We start from the raw sequence: 22,571 nt of genomic DNA, 5'->3' as shown, positions 1-22,571 counted from the left end.
TGCATATAGGGCCCACATTTTTATATATATCTCACCATGTACATTATTTGGAAATCTCTCAAGAGAATATACTCAAAGTAGAATGGCTGGATCCTGAGCTGAGCTCATTATCAACTTTGCTAGATAGTGCCAAGTTGCTGTCCAAGTTGTTGCACCAATTCATACTCCCTTCCACCAGCAGTGTATGAAAATTTCCATTTCTTCACATTGTCAATTGATAATTTTATTGCTGGTTTTACTTTTTACATCAACTTTATTGAGGTATAATTTGTAGACAATAAAATTTACTAATTTTAATGTACAATTCAGTGAGTTTTAACAAATTGTATACAGTCCACTGTTATTAAGATCGAGAACACTTCCATCACTTGAAAATTCCTTCCTGTCCTTTTATGATCAATTGCCTTTCCCACCCCAGCCCCTAACAGCCACTAGTCTGCTTTCAATTATTTTATTTTTTCTAGAATTTTGCTTAGCATAATGTGTTTGAGATTTATGCAGTTTGTTGCATGTTATCAGTGTTGTATAGTCCAAGTTCCTGTGTCTGTACAGTGAGGCCAAACAACCAAAACATCAGAGTTTTGAGCCAGGAAAGATTTATTGCAGAGCCAAGCAAGGAGAGCGGGTGGCTTGTGCTCAGAAGACCTGAACTCCCCCGTGGTTTTCAGGGAAAAGTTTTTAAAGGCAAAATTTCGGGTGAGGGCTGTAGTGTGTATGACTTTCTTCTGATTGGCTGGTGGTAATAGGGCAGGGCTCTGTGAATCTTGTACTCAGCCTGAAGTTACCATCCTCCACCCAGGTGGGGCCTTAGTTCCTGTAGAAGAGCTCAAAAATATATTGTTACGTATATCCCTTGAGGAGGAGCTAGGAATCCGCTTTATCACTGCACTATTATTTCTTGACTGTGCCTCCTTAGTTTCTGCATACCTTCACTACTGTAATTAGTAACTATTTGAATCTGCCCTTTGGAACTCAAGGAAGGTCTAGGAGGATGAAGCCTTTTTCCTACAAACAAGAAATGGGGGCATGGAAAGGCTTTGGTATCCAGGTAAGCCACACAGGATCCTGCTTGATTTCATCAATAGTCTGTTTCTTTGTATTGCTGAGTAATATTCCATGTAGATATTCTACATATTGATGGCACATTGATGGAAATTTGGGTTGGTTCCAGGTTGAGGCTATTATGAATAGAGCTACTATTTACCTACAAATCATTTACCTACAAGTCTTTGTGTGGACTGGGTTAATACCTAGGATTAGAATTGCTGAGTTGTGTGGTAAGTACATGTTTAACTGTGTAAGAAACTGCCAAAATGTTCTTCCAGAGTAGCTGTACCATATCATTCCTACATCAGCATGTAAGAGTTCCAGTTGCTCTACATCTTCATCAACAGTTGAAATTGTGTTTTCATAAATTTAGTTATTTGGTGGGGGTGCATTTTGCTAATGACTAATGCTGTTGAGCATCTTTTCATGGACTTGTTTACACTGGTGTGTAAGCGTTGGGTGAAATTTCTGTTCAAACTTTTTTGCCCATTTTAACCAAGTTGCTTCATTCCTTAATATTCAGTTGTAGGAATTCTTTATATGTTGTGAATAAAAGTCTTCAGTAAGATATATATTTTGCAAATATTTTCTCCTAGTCTTTGAAACACCTTTTTATTTCTTTACACGTCTTCTAAATAGCTGAAGCTGTCTTCAATTTTTAACTTTTCTGTTTTAAATTTTTTATTATTTTTATTTTTACTATTTTGATTTTTATTGTCTATGTAAGTTTTTTTCTTTAAAAATTGATATGTCTATTTTAGAAGAATATTGATATAGAATGAATGAGTTTAAAAATATCTAATATTTAATTAGTAAATATCTAACTTATCTTATTACACTTAATAATGGTGTGCATTTATTTGAAAGTAACACTAGGTTTTGAAATTCCCCACAGATCTTGGAGATATACCTAAAATTTAACTCTCTTTAGCAATAGTCCTATATTCTAGAGTACTGTTGCCTAATAAAAATGTAATGCAGGCCACATATATAATTACATGTGAAACTTTAAATTCCCTAATAATATATTAAAAATTAAAATAGGCAAAATTAATTTTAGTAATATATTTTAACCCCAAAATATCCAAAAATGCTATCATTTCAACACATAAACAATATAAAATTAATGAGATATTTTACATTTTTTCTTTCATACACTGCTTTAGTTTAAAATTTTAAAATGTGGCACTAGCCACTTTTAAAGTGCTTTGCAGCCACACGTGGCTACGAGTGTACCATATTGGCCAGTGCAGTTTTAGAGGAAGGGCAACATTTATTTCAACTGAGTAATCTCCTATGGTGTACATAGCACTGTATGAAATGTTGATAATAAAATAGATGAGATTTAACTGTGTAGCCAGGAGAATATCAAAAAGCAATTTCAGCTTTGAAGATTTCCTGGAAACACCATTGTGTAGTTCATTAAAGCTCTATTTGTTCATTACATCCTGGAAAGTGGATATAGGTCACAAAATTGTGTTAGTGACAGGAACACTTTTACCATTAAACAGAAAACAGTGGGGAAGCTTTTGGTCAGAAACTGCACACCCAAGTTTCTTCCTCCAGGCAGAGGAATGAGTAGTTTAGCAATGTTATTTTTCAGTGACCCGTATCAATGGGGCTCCTTCTGAAGGGCCTTCAATGGTTTAATTATCACAAAATTCCTACACTATATAAGAGTCTGGGTGTGTCCTCTTCCTTCCTCCCCCTGTTCAACGGTTCACATGTGATGAATTACTGCATCACTGCATGCCCTTAGAACACCTGATGGAAAACAACAACGGACAATACCAAGCGCTGGCAAGGATGTGGAGCAGCTGGGACTCTCCTGCACTGCTGGGGAACAGAAGCTGGAGCAGTCACTCTGGAAAACAGTGTGGCAGCTTCTTATAAAATTAAATACATATTTACTACATGACCCAGCAGTGCCACTCCTAGGTGCTTATGAAACTGGACGAAAGTTCAGGCTCACACAAACCAGGGATTGTCAGGAACTAGAGGTGGGGGGAGGCCATGGTTATGAAGAAGCACAGGGGACAGGTGATAGAAGTCTTCTTTACTTTGATAGCATCCGTGGTTACACAGCTGGAGGCATTTGCCAAACTCATAGAGCCATGCACAAAAAGGAAGGACTTTTATTATACATGTTACAAAGAGAAGAGTGTATTATGTAACTGTTAAATGCTGGGACCAAAAGAGGTGCAGAGGTAAGAGAACATAAAGATGATACAATACTAGTTCATACAAGTAGTAGAATTTGACCTAGAAACCAATATTACTTCAATTCAATTCAGCGTCATCAATGCATATTGAGTGCCTAGCCTGGGTTGAGCACAGTACTTAGAGGAAGAGATGGTGAGTGACACAGCTGCGGACTGCAAGAAGCAGTGTTCTTTTTTGTGAGATATATGCAGGTGTATAATGAACATTCTTACAATTTGTGCTCCTCCTAAGTGAAGGAAGTTCAGCTCTAATCATGTTTGGTGCTTTAGAGCAAATCCAAGGAAGCTATTCAGAAGGGACACCAGGCAGTAGTAGCTTTTGAAGCATTTCTTTGTTTCTCTCTCCTCTCGTAGTGGGGTTGTCAGTACCCTCAGAGTGAACTCACTGAGAGGTGGCTGATGTGAAGTAAGCGAGTGTCTTGCAACTCTCAGTAGCAGTTGGAAAAGGACCCATCAGGGAGCAAGGGCATGCTAGGGTATATCACACGTCTCTGGGACTGACAGTTCCATCCAAGCCTCGACTTGATTGACAGCCACTTAATCTTGGGTGAAGGACTTGTTACCTGGTAATGAAACGACTCACTCTGAGAACTGAAGCCATTGCAATCCTGCAATCAGCCGGAAAAGTCATTCTTCATGGGAAGGCAGCAGGAGTCCTGGCACAAGTGGATATTCAGAGACCGACAAAAGTGTTATTACCTCAATGTGCAATACCCTCTAAGTGGCTTAGGTTATACACACATGTGCTGTATACCAGTTCTCTTTTTCTTCATCATCCCCTCACGTGGGACCCCTGTGTTGTACTCTGTCTCCCGTTTTCACTGTATTCTGCTCCAGTGGGAGGGAGCAGGCCTGTAAGACATTCAGGTAGAGAATAACCCCTACGTATGCATAGCACTTCATAGCTACAGAACCCCTTAATCCTCAAAACAGCTCTGTGCAGTAGTGAAGGGCAGTATTAGTATCTCCGTTGTAGAAGGAAACAAGAGCCCAGAGGAGCTGTAAGTTATGCAGGTTGCCTGACCAGAGAGGTGTGGAATCAGGTCTCAAGTTTGGGTTTTCTGATCCCTAGCCCAGCATACTTTTCCCTCTGTCATGATGCCTCATCACTAATTGTGCTGGGTTTTGGTTTAAGAGGCAGTAATATAGTTTTGTTTTGTTAAGTAGTATTCTTGAGGACAGTGCCCACGATCATCTGTAATGCAGTGTCCATGAATACAAGTTACACAACGCTGATGTGAAGTCGGGGAATTGTGTTGCTTTCCTTCTTCGATCCAGATACTGTATAGCAATTGCTTTTGTGTTGCTTGATTTGTTAGTATCAGCTCAAATGGATGGCAGCTGCCTGGATTCTGCACTTGAGAGGCCGTTCTGTAGCATTGGTTCTGAACTGTTTTTACATGGTCAGAGGTTCCCACAGAGGTGTCTGTTCCAGCCGCAGTGATCCTGGAAGTTTTACCTCCTCCATGAGTCTTCCTCCTTTCAAAGGGCTTTCAAGGAATCTAATAAACTGGTAACTGGTGGACTTGTAGCAATACCGATCTTAACGGCTGTAAGTGAGATTTCCCATGATGCAGTTATTTGAGGGAAGATGGAAAAACCCTCACATGAATTTTCACTGGAATCTATGCCTGTTATTAAAATTATCATATTTTCCCATTTGAGTAAAAATATGTACTATAGGGGTGTGTTGGAGGGGGGCGGGTTGTGAGATATTTGGCCAGTATCAGCTGCTAAATGAGTTATAGTATTAATTAAACAGTACTTAATTGTATACTTCTATGAAGAGAGACTGTGATAATGGCTATAAAATAGCTACCACTTATTAAGTATTTAATAAAGATCCATCTTTAACACAGTATTTCCTTTACTCCCACAACAACCTTATGAGAAGGTTTTGAATGAGGGACTGAGACTTAGAGATAAAATAACATGTTCGACTAATGAGTGAAAGGGCCAGGATCCCAATCCAGATCTATCTCAGCTATGACTTTATGGGCAAGACAGAGCCTTTTTATTCAAGTAGATTAAGGTAAACAGGGAATCCTGATTAAGACTAAGCACGTGGAGAAATAGCAACTCTTGGCAGATATGATGGGAGCTGTAGATGTGCTTTGAGATTTGAGAAGAAGCAAAACTCTAACTGGTTGAAGGGACTAAAGGCAGAAGAGGCTTCTTGGAGGATGTGGCATCTGCAGTAAGTTTGGAAGGAAAGGTAGGACTCTTGTGGCAGACAGAGATGTTTATCTGTAGTCTGTAACAATGCTTAAATAGAAACACTGATTCTGCATTATCAGCAGAGAACAGCACATGCAAATTCTGGCTCTTGGAGTTTTATTTGAAATCCTTTCTTGACCCATGGGTCAAAACTCAGAGCGCTTCCTCTCTCCCAGTATATCTCTCTCTCTCTCTCTGTCTCTCTCTCACACAACACACTCACAATCCTAGTGATTGTGTGAACACATACACACATAGTATAATTAGTATAATATTTTAAATTATCTTCCTCAGAATATCCTTGTTCTCAAAAGAAGTACTTGAAATCAAAAGCAAAGTGACATGATGTCTGCCACTTAAAATGATTCTTCACTGCACCTGAAAAACTCTGTCTGCAGACCTTCCTGTGGTTGGTTCCTTCATGTAGTTTGAGTTTTGGCTTATGTCACCTCTTCAGAGAAAACTTCCTCATTACTCATTCTAAGTAGCCCCTGGATCATTTTCTTTACACTGATACCTTAGCCTAGCTCTTCTCAATGTTCAGGATTTGTAATCAGCTAACAGAAGCTACAGTCAAGAGCAGGTCAATAGCCCCACACGCTGTAGATACTATTTAAGGAGGCAACCACTGCTTTGGAGCAGCAGAAAATGTGCTCACCCTCTTGGCTCAGCAAATTCAGGTGGAAGGAAAGGTGACTGTTACTGTTCTATCTTACTTCCTTTTTTTCCACCAGCCTGAATTGCTAGCTATTTTTGAAAAGTTGCTTCCTGTCTAGCAAGATGCAGTTAATGGCAGAGCAGCAGATTTCTCACTCATCAATCTGAACTAGCAGGTCTAAACCAGCACAGCACTTTTGAACGTCTTGTTGGAGAAAGAAAATGAAATGTCAGGTTGGCCATCTTTGAAGGGCTTTTTGGAATCACATGGCTAGTTTTCTGAAGAGTGAAAAACAAGCCTCAGGGTGACAGTATCCCACTGTTCAGGCAAGGAGTTGTGAGGAGTCCACTGAGCTCCCCTTTGGAGTGTTGGTGTTAGGCATCCAGTCTTGTGACTGCCCCAGGGTTTCTGTTTTGAAGACACTGGATTAGACATGCTATTATAGCAGAATATTTCTTTCAGTCTAGAAAACTTAAGTCTCCAGTTAAATAAAGGCAATTTTCAGCAATTTTTTTTCTAGCAGACATTCATTGTGCTCTCATTAGACATTCGCTGGTGTGCTAAGCCCTGGGGATACAAGTGAACAAGAGAGAGGTGTTCCCTGCCGCCATGGCTGTTGAAGTCCAACTTTTTATACCTGACTGAAAACTCGGTATCAGACTCAAGTAAAGCCTGACCTTTTGACCTGTACTTAGTCTTGCCTAGAACTGGAAGGTAACTTGATTGTGACAGATTTTTTGGAAAGAAAACAGAAAATCAATCAAACCAAAAGCTGTTTTTTTAAAAAAGTAAGTAAAATTGACAAACTTCTGGCCAAACTAACAAAGAAGAAAAAAGAGAGGGCACAAATAAGCAAAATAAGAAAGGAAAATGGAGAAATTACAACAAATAACATGGAAATACAGAATATCATACGAAGATATTATGAAAAATTATGAGGGCCTATGTATGGTCTGACACTACCTCACTTTTTTTGCTCCTCTGTTTTCAAACTTAGAAACAAGCACCATGAAATTGTGAGTGTGTGTGCCCCTTTAAGTGAACGTAGCTCTTCCACAAGGCCTGCTGACTTCAGCAAGGCTGGAACCTCTCTCCGGGGGTACCCTTCCCCGCTCAGACAGGTGGCCACCACGGGTAGCACTGTGACCCGTGTATGTCCATGAGCTTGGTTACAATTTTTCATGCTGCAATTGGCAGAAACCCAAATGCAGTGTCCTCATGAACAGTCATAGCCTAGGAAGCTCAAATAATGGCGCCAGGACCTGCTTCTCAGCTTTGCTTCCTTTGGATGTGACTGTCTCTTAGCATCCCTCAATCTCATTCTCTTCACGGTAGTGAAATAACTGCTGCATGGAAGCCTCAGATTCTCACAGCCTGGTCCAGAGGAAGAGTAAAAAGGCTTTCTCTCCTAAGGCCCCGGCAAGCAGCTCCTGGAATCCTACTGCTCTGATTGGTTACCTGCCCATTTTTGAACCAATCACTGTGGCTGGGTGGGTGGGATGTTCTAATTGGCTTAAACCAGGAGAGCTCTTCACTGGACCTGGAAGGGGGACAGTCCCATCCGAGCTGGCCACTGAGGTTAAGGGAGAGGTGATTTAAAGGAAATCTGGGCACTGTTAGGAAAAGGAGGGGTTGTAGATGCCTCTGCCATTGTCATTAGTGTTTTCAGCCTTCCTTTCTTTTCTTTTTTGAAATGGGCTTAATCTTTTAGAACGGTTTTAGATTTACAGAAAAGTTGGTAAGAGTATAGGGTGTTTCCATATACGCCACACCCAGTTTCCCCTATTTTTAATACCTTACAGTCTATGGTGCATTTGTTATAATTAATAAACTAATACTGATAAATTATTAAGTAAGGCCCATATTTTACTCAGATTCTCTTATTTTTACTTATTATCCTTCATCTGTTCCTGGATCCCATTCAGGATACTATATTACAATTAGTTTTCATTCCTTCTCGGGCTCCTCTTGATTATGGCAATTTCTCAGACCTTCCTTGGTATCCCCTTCCTTCACCCTGTGATTTAAAATCAAGTGTCACCTTTATTAAATCAGTGTATCCAGCTCATAGTAGAAATTGAAGAAATTACTTGTTGGATAGTTGAATTAATAAAAGCTGACTTTTTATAATAAAGTTCATTTAATAGTTTCAGGAATTGTCCCTGTAAGAGGATTTATATTTTAAACTGGAATTTGATTTAAGCCAGAGGGGATGATACTCTAAGCATGAAATTACAGGTTTAGTTGGGGAAGGTGGTGGTAATGGGATTGGGGGAGAAGGAATTTAGCCATGGGGGACTTCTTGGCACTTCTGAATTCATATTGTAGGGGCAGGCTTATGTCAAGTCCCATGTCACGAGTAGAACTTTTATATAATAGAGGGTAGGATGCAGAAGATAGCAACTGTGGTGGGATGTTTGGGAGGGAAAATTACTAGTCAAAGATATAACTACTACAGCTAATGTGCTTCTTTCTGTCAAAGGAAATTTGGAAAGGGAAGCTGGGGCTATAGTGGATAAGAGGTGATTTTTATTTTATTGTTTATTTTGTATCTTTCATACCCTCTAGAAGATGGGGAAAAGGAATCTACATACAGTCCTATGGGGATGTTCCTATTCTCAGGAGTTCTTCAATTCAGTGCCTTCACCATCCCATGGAATGTCAAAGCCCCTGGCATGTATGTAGTCAGTGGATGGGAGTGGGAAAAATATAACTCCTCTTAACCTTACCCAGGCTCGAAAGGGACACCTATCGCATAGTGAGAACAGGTCCTGTGGCCCTACCTGGCTGGCAGCTGCTTCCCAGAACAACTTTATACTCAGGACAGGAGTGTGGATTTTGGTATACAGTTAGCTCTCCCTGACTCTGTAAGTTAAGAGGATGAAGAGGAAGGGGAGAAGGCTGAGGTCTGATCATGAGCATCTTGGTTCTAGATTGAGAATCTAGATTTTGTCCAAAGACATAATGATCAGGGGGAGGGAGCAGCAGTGGTTACCTCCCCGCCTTCCCCAGTGAGGCACCACCTGAAATTCACTGCTCAGTTTCTCTTGTTCCCCAGGCTGGGAGTCTGACACTTCCCAAGGCCCAGGGAGCAACTGGTCATCTTGTTTTCCCTGTCATCACCAAAATGAAGTGGGCGATGGGATTTATAGCTAATATAAGGTTTTTGAGTTGGTTTATTAGAGTGAGTTCATGCAGAAGCTTAGCCACATAGCCCTCCAAGCTGAAAAATAATAACATTGTAGCCTTATCTCTGCTTTTATCTGAGGCACTACAAAGCACTTTGCAAAGCCTGACAGCATCCCCCTGAGGTGACTAATATTATAGCTATTTTAACAGGGAGATTTTATCTCCGTTACAAGTTAGTATAAAGCCTTTCTGAAAACACCCTGGCCAAGGTTATAAAGTCTATTCGGGAAACAGAGGCTGTCGGGCACAAGCTCTGTTTTCTGTTCTCCCCGTCAGGGGCTGTATGGAGGTCTATGTTTTATCATTATGATGACTTTCTTGTCAGTATCTCTGGTACATTTCTCCCTACAGGAGACCAGCAGGGCCATCGAAGCCCTTTCAGATATTTTAGCAGAAAATAATTTCTCTTATGAAGCTGACATTTCCTCCCCAGAGGAATGACACTGTCCTGTTAAAATCCAGAGGGCGAGAAGAAAATCCTCCAACTTAGCTAAGTTCACACGTGAACTTATGCTGAAAGCACTGGGGGAGTTTGTTTTACAAAGCATCTTGGTAGGTGACCTTGTTTGGAAAAATCAGAATTTTGGCTCCTTTAAGCATGCTTTCTCCCTGACATGTCTCTCCTTTTGCTTTTATTAATTAGTAATTACATGCTTTGGAGGCAAATTTCCTTTAGAATCCATGCTTTGCCACTCTCATCAAGGGCAAATTTAGGGTTGAGGGAAGTTTGTCTTTTATCCATTAAGTGCAAAACCTTTATTCTCGTGCTGTAGATTTATTCCCTAAGACTCTGACATAGATACGTGCGTCAGGACACTCCTGGGAGGGTTCCCTCATCAGTCACCTGTATGAGGGAGCGAAGGAGGTAGGGTTGGGCAGAGGGAGGAGTTGAACTGTGAGGGAGTTGTAATAAAGGCCTCAGCTGGGAACTCGGGGACTAGAGTGGCCTATCAGAGTTGTCTGGAGTTGAGGTGAGAGCACCTGGCTTTTGTATCCCTGCATTATCAGCTATCGAATATGTACCGCCTGTGGGAGGTGGTGTAACTTTGAGCAAGGAGGCCTTCTTCAGCCAAGAGCAGTTCCTGGGAGGGTTCTGCTGTGTGCCACCAGTGGCCGACACGCCTGGCATCCGGGGGCTTGGGTGTCTTGCTCCTGAAGGACCACCTGGGCCATGCACCACAGCATCTGCAACAGTTCACCGCTTTCATGCTCAGATCCACTGTCTTCAAATACTAAGTTCCCCATTTGGGAACAGGCCATCAGGAATTCTGGTTAGCCTCATTCCAGGGGAGACTTACAGTAGAAGGTTAGAAGATGAACCTCAGCCGCTTCACAGCAGCTGGTCTCAGGGCCATGCTGATATGCGTCAGTTCTCTCCTCTACTATCCACCCTTCACCCTCAGTCAGCACTTCTGCAAGTCAAAGTGGCTTATTTTGTGAGGCAAACCAGAATGTCATCCCTGCAGGATCTGATTCCGTGGTTACCATGCCCTTCTTGGTCTGTGACCTCTACTTTTAACCTTCAAAATTGGGTATGAGAGTACCAAGGGACACCCCAGTAGACACTGGTCAGAGGGAAGCACTCCCTCTCTGTTGGCCAGGACCTGTGGACCTGATGAGCGTAGAGTTGTGAAGATGAGACATCATTTCCCCAAGTAAGTCACCGGGAGTAATGATAGTGTGGCCACTCCTACTTAACCCCCCTTGGTGCCAGATCCACGTGTTCTGTTGGTGGCAGACAGTACTTGAGAGCTGCCGTCTCCAAACTGAAACCTCAGTAAGCCTTCCAAAGGTCAGCGAGTCCAGCAGCTTATGGCTTGTGCAGTAAATGGCAGGAGCACTGGATCCCACACTTACACGCTCACTGCTATACTTCCTTTGCTCGAAAGTGGTTTCCTTGGTTCGGTGTGGTACTGTGTGTGATTCTATATTGGTGGACCAACCATTCTATAAGCCCTTAAACAGTAGGGCAGGCTGAGACCCTGTGGGCAGAGAAAGCAAATCTACAGCTAGAATATGTGTCATTTCCAATCAAGATAATCACTGCCACTTTTAAATAGAAGGGGTTCAATGTAATCAGCTTACCCCTAAGTAGATGTTTGGTCTTCTCAAGGGATGGTGCCATATGGAGGACCATCGGGCTTTTTTACTGGCAGGCGGGACATTTGTCAGCAGTGAAAGCTAGGTAAGACTTGGTGCAAGGAACCCCATGCTGTTGGGCCCATGTGTACCCTCCATCCCTGCCTCCATGGCTATCTGTTCATATGGCCATTGGCCAGAACTGGTAGGGTCCAGTGACAGAGGCTGACTGTCATCAAGTGCTTGAGTCATTCAGTCTACTTGATAGGCAAGTGGTATCAGTGTCCAGAGTCCTCAAAATGCCTCAATATTTCTCTTTCTTCATTGTATGGATACCTGAATAAATGCTCATAGATCCCTTTTGGGAAGGACTCAGGAAATATTACCATATACAGTTATTCAATTATTCTTATTAATTAATGATTACTTTCCCAGAATTTATCAAACATATGATATATTGCATCTGCCAGTACATTCTCTTCCTCTGGTATCTCTTCCAAGTTCACCACTGGTTGAAAATTTTAACAGTTGCACTTGCTAAAACTATTCATTCTTCCCCTACTAGTAGTGATAGAATCATCACTGCAGTGGGCAGATGACCTCTCTCCAAAATCCCATCTTGTAATCTCCTTGGTTGGGTCACTCTTGCACCAACTGTCTTAGCTCATATGCCCTGGAAAACAACCGTGAGATGGAGGTTCTTGTGCAGAAAATTTTTCTGGGTATGCTTTCAGGAACAGTGTCCCTGAAGGAACCACAGCAGCAGAATTGGGGAGAAAGGAAAAGTGAAACAGTGAAAAAGCTGGAACATGAGCTTCAGCTGATCCCACCAAGAACTCTGGAGTGCTGATTTCCCATCAGAGATGTCCTAAATTGATGCAAAGGAACCAGGACTTTCCACCTCTACCTCTGTGGTCATTGGATGTGGATGGCCCCCAGGGGAGGGTGTGTGCGTTTCCTGAAAGCAGTTTCTTTTGGCCAAGGGCAACGCCCAGCTGTGAGCCATCAATAGCCAACTCTCTGGGCGTCAGGGAAATGAGTGCCATTGTCCTAAAAGTGCATCCAGGGAATATACTGCAACATCCATCACACCTGGTATAGACCAGCTCAAGTCTTCTCATCAGGCCTGACACACAAAAACTGTCACAATCCCTCCCCCTCAACAATGCAAGTGAGCACCAGTCTCGTAACTCAGTGGTGTATCAGATCATCTCTCGAAAGGAAAAGAAACAACCTTTATTTTTGCTGATGGGTCCTAAGCATCAGAAAGACTAGATACCAGCTACTATCTCAGTAAACCACCCTATTGCTTGTAAAGTACAGAGTATATAGTAAAGTGCCTAGTAGAGGATAAACACTCAATAATGGCAATAAGGATAATAATAGCAAATTGTTATTAAGTGCCACTCTGTGCCAGGCACTTTTCTAAGTTCTTTTCACGTATTAATGCATTTACCCCACAAATAACCCTCTAGGATAGACAGTGATGTTATCCTAAAGCATAGAAAGGTAAGTAACTTTCTCAGATTCACACAGTTAACTGGCAGAGCTGTGATTTGAACCCAGGCCTAATTTCAGAGCCCATGCGCAAAATCAGTACGTTATTTTACTCTAATTGCTAGTAAATGGTAGCTATTATTTTTATTATATCTTCTAACAAGCCCTTGACATACAGTAATGTTGTAAGAAAGGACTTTATTGGAATTTACATTTAGAGCTACATTTTGATGGATGGAGCCCATTTTAAAATGAGAAATTCTTTCCTTGGGAATGTGGTTCCCAAAACTGTCTTCATATTAGGATCACCTGGGTGACTTTTAAATCTCTTAACACTCAGGCCACGTGCCAAAACAGTTCAACCAGCATCTCTGGGGAGTCAGACCAGACATTAGTATTTTTGGAAGCTGTCCAGGTGATTATAATATGCAGCCACATTTGAGAACTGCTGCCCTAGGGCCCCATCTGCCTCTCTGCCCCCCCAGCAGAGCTCTACACTTGGCTTTCTTCCCTCTCCAGTGTCTTCCCAAGGGAACACATTCATTGTCCATGCCTGAGATGGCTCATGTCTCATTCTGAGATCCCAAACTCACTCCTGCACTACACTTATGAAGCAGGCACAATGATTAATTCCCGTTTTTCAGAGGAAATTAAGGCTCTGAGAAGTTAAGCAGCTTACTTACTCAGTGTCACATAGCTAGGATCCAAACCCAGCCATTCTGGTTCTAGAGTCGGTGTGATTGGCTATTATCTTATGCCACTACTTACTGGACGTCACCATCCATTGCTTGATTCTTATGCTCCAGACTAAACCTTTTAACTTCCCCCACCTCCAACCTTCTCCCATGCCCCAGCCTCTGAAAAAGAAAATATTGCCCATTCTCCTGCATTTGTTGTCTTCATGAAAGGTACCCCCAAATCAGACTCAACTTTGATGCCTCCTTTTCCTTTGGCACTCATGTACAAGTGGCCTATGAGAATGTTAGGCAGAAATGAGAAGGTGAGAATTAGAGCCTGACAAGTGGGGAGCATGGGATGTGGAAAGTTCAGTCAGATCCAAGGAGTCGGTGAAGGGTAGGTAAGTATTACAGTCCAATCAACTGTTAGCTCCTGTTGATTCTGCCTCCTCAAAATCTCCTGCATCTGGCATTTCTCCATTGCTGCTACCATTGCCCTAGTTCAAACCACCATTCCCTCTCTTCTAAATGAATGCCCTGGTTATCTAACTGTTCTTTCCCACCTTCAGTCTACCTTAGACCCAGGTAAAGTGGGCTGAAACACAGCTCTGATCATGGCATCTGAGCCCACCTGGGATCAGCTAGTGAGAAGTACATTCTCAAATGTGAGAATGATTTTCGTAGGCTATTAGAAAACTTTGAAAATCATGTGACTTGCTTGATCCAACAGATTTTCTCGTTAAGGGATAGGAACTATGCAAGTGACAATCTTGGTTGTACCTTACAGACCATAGGATCCAGAGCATGGGGCACAAGCTCAGTTGCCTACGTGGGCCAGGCAGGGAATGCTGGTAAGTACGGAGCTGAGGGAGGCAGGGAGCTGAGGCAAACCCGCATTGTTTCGCCTGTGCAAAAAGCACAGCTACTGTCAACTGAGCACGTCATTACCTGGTGGTACCCCGGGCCTGGTGTGGCCAGTACTTCCCGTTTTTCTCCAGAAGCCAGAACGTGCAATATAATATCGTATCTTTTAAATGCTGGAAACCAAATAAAAAATTTTGACTAGCATAGTACTTACAGACAAATCATGCCCCTGGGCTGGTGTGTCCTGTGGCCCCCAGCTTGTAACCAGTGGTCCAGGGAAGGCTGCTTTCTCCTTTGTGTACTCTGACTCTCTGGTTGAATTGTAAACACCCTAAGGCCTTGAATTGTAAAAGTAGGTCCTGTAAATCCTAATGAAAAGTGCTCTCCAGCAGTCTCCAAAATGAGCTTTATCCTATTAAACGAAGAATGTGTGGCAGAAATGGAGACATTTCCTCAATGGTTATAGGGTAACTAGATGGACTGTGAAATTTTAATCAAGTAGAAAAACATGTATACTTCACTGCACCAGCGTTTCCTCACAGAGGCAAGTTTCTATGATTCTAAACAACTGGAATGGGGAAAGGAGAAAATCATGGAATCTAACATTACTGAGCATCTAGTATATACAAAGCATGCTGCTGGGTATAATAAATACAGTATTAACTCTTCTGATAGCCTAGCGATGTAGCTGGGTGAGCACTCACTTCCCCTGGGCATGTTCTCCATGAGAGTAATAGGTTGACCTGATGATGTTAAAGGAATGATGAAAAGCTGTTAGCTTTACCGTTGAGATGTTGGTGGTTAGACTATGAGACATATGGAAAAGGTAATCTTGAGTAAAGTTTTCTTTTTCTCTTGAAAAAAAAAAAAGAGAGAGTTCAAAGACATGAAGTAACTAATCAAAGATGAAATAGCTAGTGAAGAGAGAAATCCAGGAGTTAAATACAACTCTAATGCGAAAATCTGTGTCCTTTCCACTGCACTCCACTCCACCGTTTTTCTACTTTTAACGAAAGGACTTTGAAAGTTGGGTGATACTACAGTGATCTGAATAATATTAAAAATGGAAAATTATGGAATCTCAGAGGCATAGCTCCCAGGAATTTTTGACTACCTTCTAAAACAGAGTAGAGCAAATGGATCAGTCACCCCGGAATGCTCGCTTTGGTGAGATTAAACCAACCACAGTGTATACTTTCTAGAAACAGATGTAGACTACACTCTCTGGCCTCCCTTGCAGGTTGGCCAATGATTTTGACCTGTGGAACCTGAGCTGAAGAAAAGTGTACCACTTCTGGGCTCAAAAACTTAAAGATGTGTCAGTGGTCCTCACTTGTTCTTTTCCCCTTCAAGTGAGCTAGTTGTAAATGGTGGCAACTAGGACCTGGGAACTGAAGGCAGAGCACAAAGAACCCCGGGCCCTGAATTACCTCGTGAATTACCTCACCAACCAGGAACACTCACATTGGCCTGTATAAGAAATAAACTTCAGTTGAGCAGGCGACCCTTTGAGATCAATTTGTTACAACAACTGATACTACCCTAACGTAGAAATTGGTACCATGAAGTGAGTATTGCCATAAGGAGACCTAAAATATATGGTTCTAAATTTGCAATTAGGGAGTAAGGAAATAGATATTACAGGCTGGAAAGGTGGAAACTCGGTGGCAGGATATTTGGTAATGGATTTTCTTGCTACATTAGACAAGATATTCAAGCAAAAATTGGCTGGTTTGAGACTAAAAAAGGAAGATGATATAGAGAATCCAGAAATTTAGAGCTTCACTGGGCTTGAAAAGCCAACTGCTTCTGAATTTAAACAATAAAAGGTAGGCTGAAAAAAGCATTGAGAAATAAAAGCTCACACAATTTTTGCTTTTGTTAATCAAAGGGAATCCCAACTTGTGAGTTTCCCTTCTTCTGGATGTCTGCCTCCATTTCCTGGCACAGGATTAGATCCTTTAATAAATTTTCATTTAGAATAGTCCAAGAAATGTGGAATTCCCACCGTTATTTCTGGATTTAGATGTCCAAAGTACTTCCCATTGTTACGACAGATTTAACTCTTGTGTATTGAAACAGTGTGGTAGGTAGAATAATGGCCCTCAAGGTTTCCACATCCTAATCTCTGGAACCTGTGACTAGGTCACCTTACATGGCAAAAGGGACCTTGCACGTAAGATTAAGTTAAGGACCTTGAGATCAGGAGATTATCTAGGTGGGCCTTAACTATAACAACAAAAATGCTTAAAAGAGGCATAGAAGTTGTAATGACCAAAGCAGAGAGTCAGAGTCAGAGAAAGATTTGAAAAGATGGCACACTGTTGGCTTTGATGTTGGAGGAAGGGGCCATGAACCAAGGAATGGAGGCAGCCTCTACAAGCTGGAAAAGGCAAGGAAACCGATTCTCTCCTTGTGCTTCCAGGAGGAGCATAGCTCTGCAGCACCTCGACTTTAGCCTAGGGAGACCCATTTCACACTTGTGATCTCCAGAGCTGCAAAATAGTACCTTTGTGCTGGTGTAAGCCGCTGTATTTGTGACAGTTTGTTACAGCAGCAACAGGAGCAGACAGTTTAGTTGAAGATCGTGGATGTGGCAAGAAGAGAGCTCTCCTCTGTCTTGGTTAAACGGGCTCTGAGGGCATAACTCTGACCAGTCAGTGTGAGCTGAGGGAGGGACCAGGGCCCTCAGGAGGGAGCTAGTGCTTCAGACAGTCATGGCAGAGCAGCCCTGGACCCGTGATGCTGGGTCACTGTGGTCCACAGTTAGAGCATGAATCTCTCTCAGGCAGAGACTGAGAACCTCAGAGTAGTCCAATCACAGCTGAGAGGGAAAGACACCAGAACCCAGGAGGGCAGCACAGAGTAGTGGCTAAGAACACACGTCCTTCAGATTTTCCGGGTTCAAGCTGCTTCCCAGTGACTTTGAGGATACTAAGCCTCTCCATGTCTCAGTTTTCATCTGAAAAAGGAGAATAACTGTAATATCTGCATAAAACTGTTGTGAAGTAAATCGCTCACATGTAAACTATTATATAATAACTTATTAACTATGACTATTATTATCAACTGTAAACTATTGTGTAAGCATTAGAACACTGCCTGGCACATAGTAAGTGCTCAGTGGATGTAAGCCGGTACTATTTCTTGCTCCCTAGAGGGTGAATGAATAGCACTGAGACTCATAGGTGGTTATTGGCATAGCCAGGGCCAGTATCCAGATATCTTGTCTCCTGGTTCATGAATTTTTCTACCAGTAGACAGGGTGACCTCCTGAAATACCTGGGAGAGGAGAAGCAGTTAACCGCCTAGTGGTATGCTGGGGCTATGGCGTCAGGGAGGAAGTGGGGTGACCTGGGTTAACCTGCTCCCTTGGTTTCCTCATGAGTTAGTCAGGGTTCTTCGGTTGCAACCACGGAAGCTGCTTGGGCTGACTTAAGTGAAAGGGAGCTGATGGGCAGGATTGGTAATGGTGGGGCTTTCAGAACTGATGGGAAGAGGGAACCTCAGCTGTGGTCCTTCAGCAGGAAGGGCCGGGGTGGGGTTGTGATCCCTAAGTGAATCTGATGCTTTTGTCCTGTTCCCTTGCTGAAGATTCAGAGTCCTGGAAGAGAACACCGGATTAATTGCACTCTATCCACATGCCCTTTCCTTGGCTCTGCTGGGCAGAGAGGAAAAGGATCTGGCTTCTGGCCTTCCCATCACATCAAGGCTGTGTTCAAGACTCCACCACATTTTTTTTTTACTGACTTTTCAGAAGCCTTACAGATAGATGAAGGAAGAAAGGGGGAGCCTGTCTAGGCTGAATTGAGTGAAATGGCAATGTGCCTGTGAGGGAGGTGGTTAAAGAAGGACGGGGGAGGAGTTCTGTGCTCTGATGAGGATCTGCCTTGGTTTAATGACAGTTGTAGAATCTGAGTGCAGAAAGAAAGATACGTGTAAGAAAGAGGTGAAGAAGGCAATGAATTAAAAGCTAAGAAAAGTGTATCAGTGATCACAGGGAGGCCTTGAAACTGACCTATGGGGTATGAAATGAGAGAAATAGGGAACATATGTTTTTGCCAGAAGAAAAGGCAGTAATATAGAAACTGAAGAATAATAAGCTGATTACACTCAATACTTGTACACTTGGGCTTATTGTATATATATACATATAGAAGTTAATATTAATTATAACCTGATTTAATAATTTTACATCCAATAGATGTAAAAATCACTCCAGGATTCCTTTGAAAAGTGAAGATTTGGATTTTCTGTAATAGTATGATTTAGAAAAATCCAACCAAAGGTATTTTGTGTACAGTTAAACATTCTGGTGGGTAAAAATAAGATTTGGAAAAAAGTTATTAAAGTATGATTCTATGATATACTTAATGCTGGTGCACTTATGTAAGAATGCCCAGGTGATTCTTTATGGAGGTCAGTGTGTGCATGTGTGTGAAAAAACATTGCTTCAAATTGTATTCAAAACAAGTTGAACAGAGGACCAAATCTGCTGAGAGTTGAAAGTATAAAATGCCAGTATTAAGAACAAAACTACTGACAGTCATTTTTAATCTAATTTTTTCACTCTTCTCCATGAGTGAGTGAGTCATTTATGGGCTAGGTTGGAAAGCAGAACCACTATGATCCCTACCCTCATGGGGCTCACAGTTTGACTCACTTGGCAAGTCTATTTTCCAGTGCATAGAATGTGAGAGCATGAAATACACCACACCAGAAGCTGGGAGACGGGTTCTTCCCCAGTCCTGTGTAATTAGTGTGTGACCTTGGGCAAGTCAGTTCACTTCCAAGATCCCACTGACTTATAGGTTACTCAAAAATGTGTGTAAACATGTAAGTTCATGTTCACATTTTCCAAAGGAGAATGTCCATAGCTTCACTAGCCTCTTGAAGATCCATTTGCAACTTGAAAGACTGTTTAAAGTTCTAGTGGTTAAAAGTTATTCTCATCTATAGACTCTGGTTTTCCTTTTGGAATGTTCCAAAACAAGAATACTTGCCAGTCTGAGAGCTAGAAGGGTAGGTGAAATGATTTGATGGGTCAACATCATTTTCTGAACATGAAAACTAAGGGCCAGATGGTTTATGAAAGCAGAAGTGAGTCAAAATATGAAGACGTGATTTAACAGCAGTTGCTGTTTCCTTAGGGAGTTTCCGTCCTCTTGTCTCTGTTTCCCAGGTGCCTCTTGGGGATCCCCTCACAACCTCAGTGACAGGGTCCAACGTGCTTCTCTCTTGAAGCAGATAAGGATAAAATGGTGGCCACCCCTTAATGGTTCCTCTGGATGCTCCTGGCCCCCAACTACCAAAGCAGAGGGAGGATCTGTGATGGCGAACCAAGCAAATTGTAAATGCCCAATCACCACGCTTGTTCTGGGGCCGTGTGAGCAGCAGTGGAGCATAATTGTGCAGATTGCTGTGTGTGCCGTTTGGAAGAGGGGGAAGCCGCCTCAGTCAGCTTTCTTTTTAGCTCGATGATTACAGCTGAGCCCACAGACAAGTAACACAGATTCTTTTTGATAAGGTACAATGGGTTTTTAGTTGACTCTTAAATTTCTAACTGCTTTTTGACCCATATGTGATAGCTCTTCGAGAATCTAGCATTCTAGGAGGTGTGTCATTAACTCAGTCCTTTTCTGCTGGTTGTTTATTCTTACTCAGAAATTAAATAACTTCTGATAGTGTATGAAGGCTTTTCCTCCTTTGTTCAAGATGCAAACTTCCAACATCACCGAGCAAGTTAAAGAGGAGATTCTTCTCCCGTTTTATCTGGTTGTCTAATATAGGATTGTGTACTGAAGGGACTCAGGGCACTGGTTTGAGCAGGTCAATGACAGTGATGGAGGATGTGGTCTGGGTAGTGACTCTGCCCACTATAGTGACAAGGCACCTGCAGTTCTGTGAAGTAAGTCCACTTGTCAATTTCACAGTGGTGATGAGAGCTGGACATTCTGGGTCTTGGGTTTTCTGGTTTAGTATGTGCTCCTTTTGTCACAGCATGGCCCCAAATATCACTCAACCCTACTCATTTGCCCAGCAGTCTACCCCACCACGACCCCCTCCCTCCTAAGAGGTCTGACTCACAGCTCTGCGTCTGAAGTCTGCAGAGGACATAGCTGGTTGGCTCCTCTCTGCCCCTCCATGACTGCGGCCTCAGCGGGGGTGGCTCAAAGGACGGTAGCTGGCGAGCGTGGATCCCTGGGGCCCTCTCAGTTCTGGCTCTTCCTTGTGTCTCTAGATCACATTTGCTGTGGCTGGAAGTTCAAGAAGGCTTCTTCACTCTCAGGGCTGGCACCTTGCTCAGATGGCTGGAACAGTTGAGGCTGGCCGGCCATCTTTCCTGGTGGCTAGCTTGAGCTTCTTATGGGGTGGCTGGCTTCCCACCGAGCTAGAGCTCCAAGAGACAGGAAGTGGAAGCCGTGTGTCCCATCCAGAAAATGGCTCAGTGTCATTTCTGCCATACTGGCTAAAGGGCTCATAGAGCCTGCCCAGAATCAAGGGGACGGAACAACCCATGTTTCAGTGGGAAGAATGTCAGAAAATATGTGGCCATCTTCAGTCTGCTGTCATGATACATGAGCCTCTGTGTGCATAACAGGCTGGGTCCTCAGGGATTTGAGGGGACAGGATCTGTGTGTGTGTGTGTGGAGAGGAAGGGATTCCTGTTGGGCAGACTCCAGAGAGGGGCGACCAGTATGGGTGTGTGCTGGAGGTTGGAGAATCTCATGGAACAGGGAGGTTTCTGAATGGGCCTGAATAAATGCTGTGCCTCTGCGTTTGCGACATTACTGATTGCACCTGTCACCTCTGGTGTCATTGGGTGGTAAACTGATGCTCTGAAGGGTGCCAGGCCAGGCAGGTCCTTCTGTGGATCTCAGACTGAGAATTGCCAAGTGGCATGTCTTCCTTAGCTTCCACTCTGGGCTGACTACCCTGGCCTCACACGTTTGTTTCCAGGTTGGCAGGTAGCAAACACTTCTGCACAATGTGGAGGAGTTTGGCCAACTGTAAACTTAGAGGAAATAGTCTTCAAGTCTGCCCTCACTTCTGACACCAACTACAAGTTCAGGGGGCTCCCCAAACCACTCCCAATTTTGCTAGAAGGACTCACAGAACTCACTGAAAGCTGTTATATTCATGGGTTATGGTTTATCACAAGGAAAACATACGATTAAAATCAGCCAAGGGAAGGAGTACATAGGGCAGAGACAGGGAAGTGCCAAAGGCACAGCTTCCACTGTTTGTCCCTGGTGGAGTCATGCCATGTTACTTTCCTGGCACCAGTGCATGACAGTACGCACAGAGTACTGCCAACCAGGAAAGCGCATCCAGGTCGCGGTGCTGAGAGTTTTCATTCAGGCTCCATTACATTGGCATGATTGACTAATTTCCCATGGGGTTGATCTCAGTTTCCAGGTCAACTAATACTGTGTGGCTCAAATCCTCCCACCCTAAATCACATCGATGGTCTTTTCAGAGTGGCCCGCCCCTGCTCTTATTCATATTGTTAATAATTTGGCTAGCTCAAGGACCACAGCTGAGCAAAGATTATCTCACAGGAACTGTAGACAAAGACAACCTCTTTTTTCAGTAAAGTTAAATTCTTTACTATACAATCTCATATAGAGAAGGCAGACAGAGGCGTGGATGGGTTTCCCTCATGTGAATACTCTGAGTGGCATCCAAGAATTAGGATGACAGTGCTTCTTTGCAGTATATGAATTCTGGCAACTTTAATGTTTCTACTTCCAAATTGTAAAATGTTTCAGGTTTTCTTTTTTTCTCCCCCCCAGTGTTCTCTATAGCCCTGCCCCCACCCCAAACCCTAGGCACCACCTTTCTTTTGTTAGAAGCATTAAGAAAATAAATGGGTGGGCAATGCCTCAGCTTCTCTTCTGTTTCAAGTTTTCCTTGTTTCCTTTATCTTCTCTGTTCCCTCCTTCCCAACTGGAGGTGGGAGTGTTAGCCTCGGCCTGTCCCTCCACGCTGGAAATTCCACCCCTGACCCACTCGTCCGGATTCTTGATCCTCAGTCATTCCCGTTTTCAGTTCCAGTTTCTCATGCTCACACCCACCACCTCCCCTTCTAGCCACCATTTTCTGTGTTTTGGTAACCTT

The 22,571-nt window shown here is 42.9% G+C and overlaps 1 protein-coding gene across 1 annotated transcript in view; it reads left to right on the top strand.

Moving 5' to 3' along the window:
* The first annotated feature begins 780 nt into the window (after nt 1-780).
* Nucleotides 781-22,571, top strand: part of IQCJ (IQ motif containing J) — an 80,720-nt gene continuing 58,929 nt past the window's right edge. Inside the window, exon 1 of the mRNA XM_074371954.1 lies at nt 781-1,048. Within this exon, the coding sequence (XP_074228055.1) occupies nt 992-1,048 (57 nt within the window). The 5' untranslated portion in view covers nt 781-991. The remainder of the gene's footprint in view (nt 1,049-22,571) is intronic.

Source organism: Camelus bactrianus, chromosome 1 (genome assembly GCF_048773025.1).
Source record: "Camelus bactrianus isolate YW-2024 breed Bactrian camel chromosome 1, ASM4877302v1, whole genome shotgun sequence".
Classification (NCBI taxonomy): Eukaryota; Metazoa; Chordata; class Mammalia; order Artiodactyla; family Camelidae; genus Camelus; species Camelus bactrianus.
The sequence above is the reverse complement of the archived record's forward strand: the minus strand, read 5'-3'. Positions and strand labels throughout refer to the sequence as shown.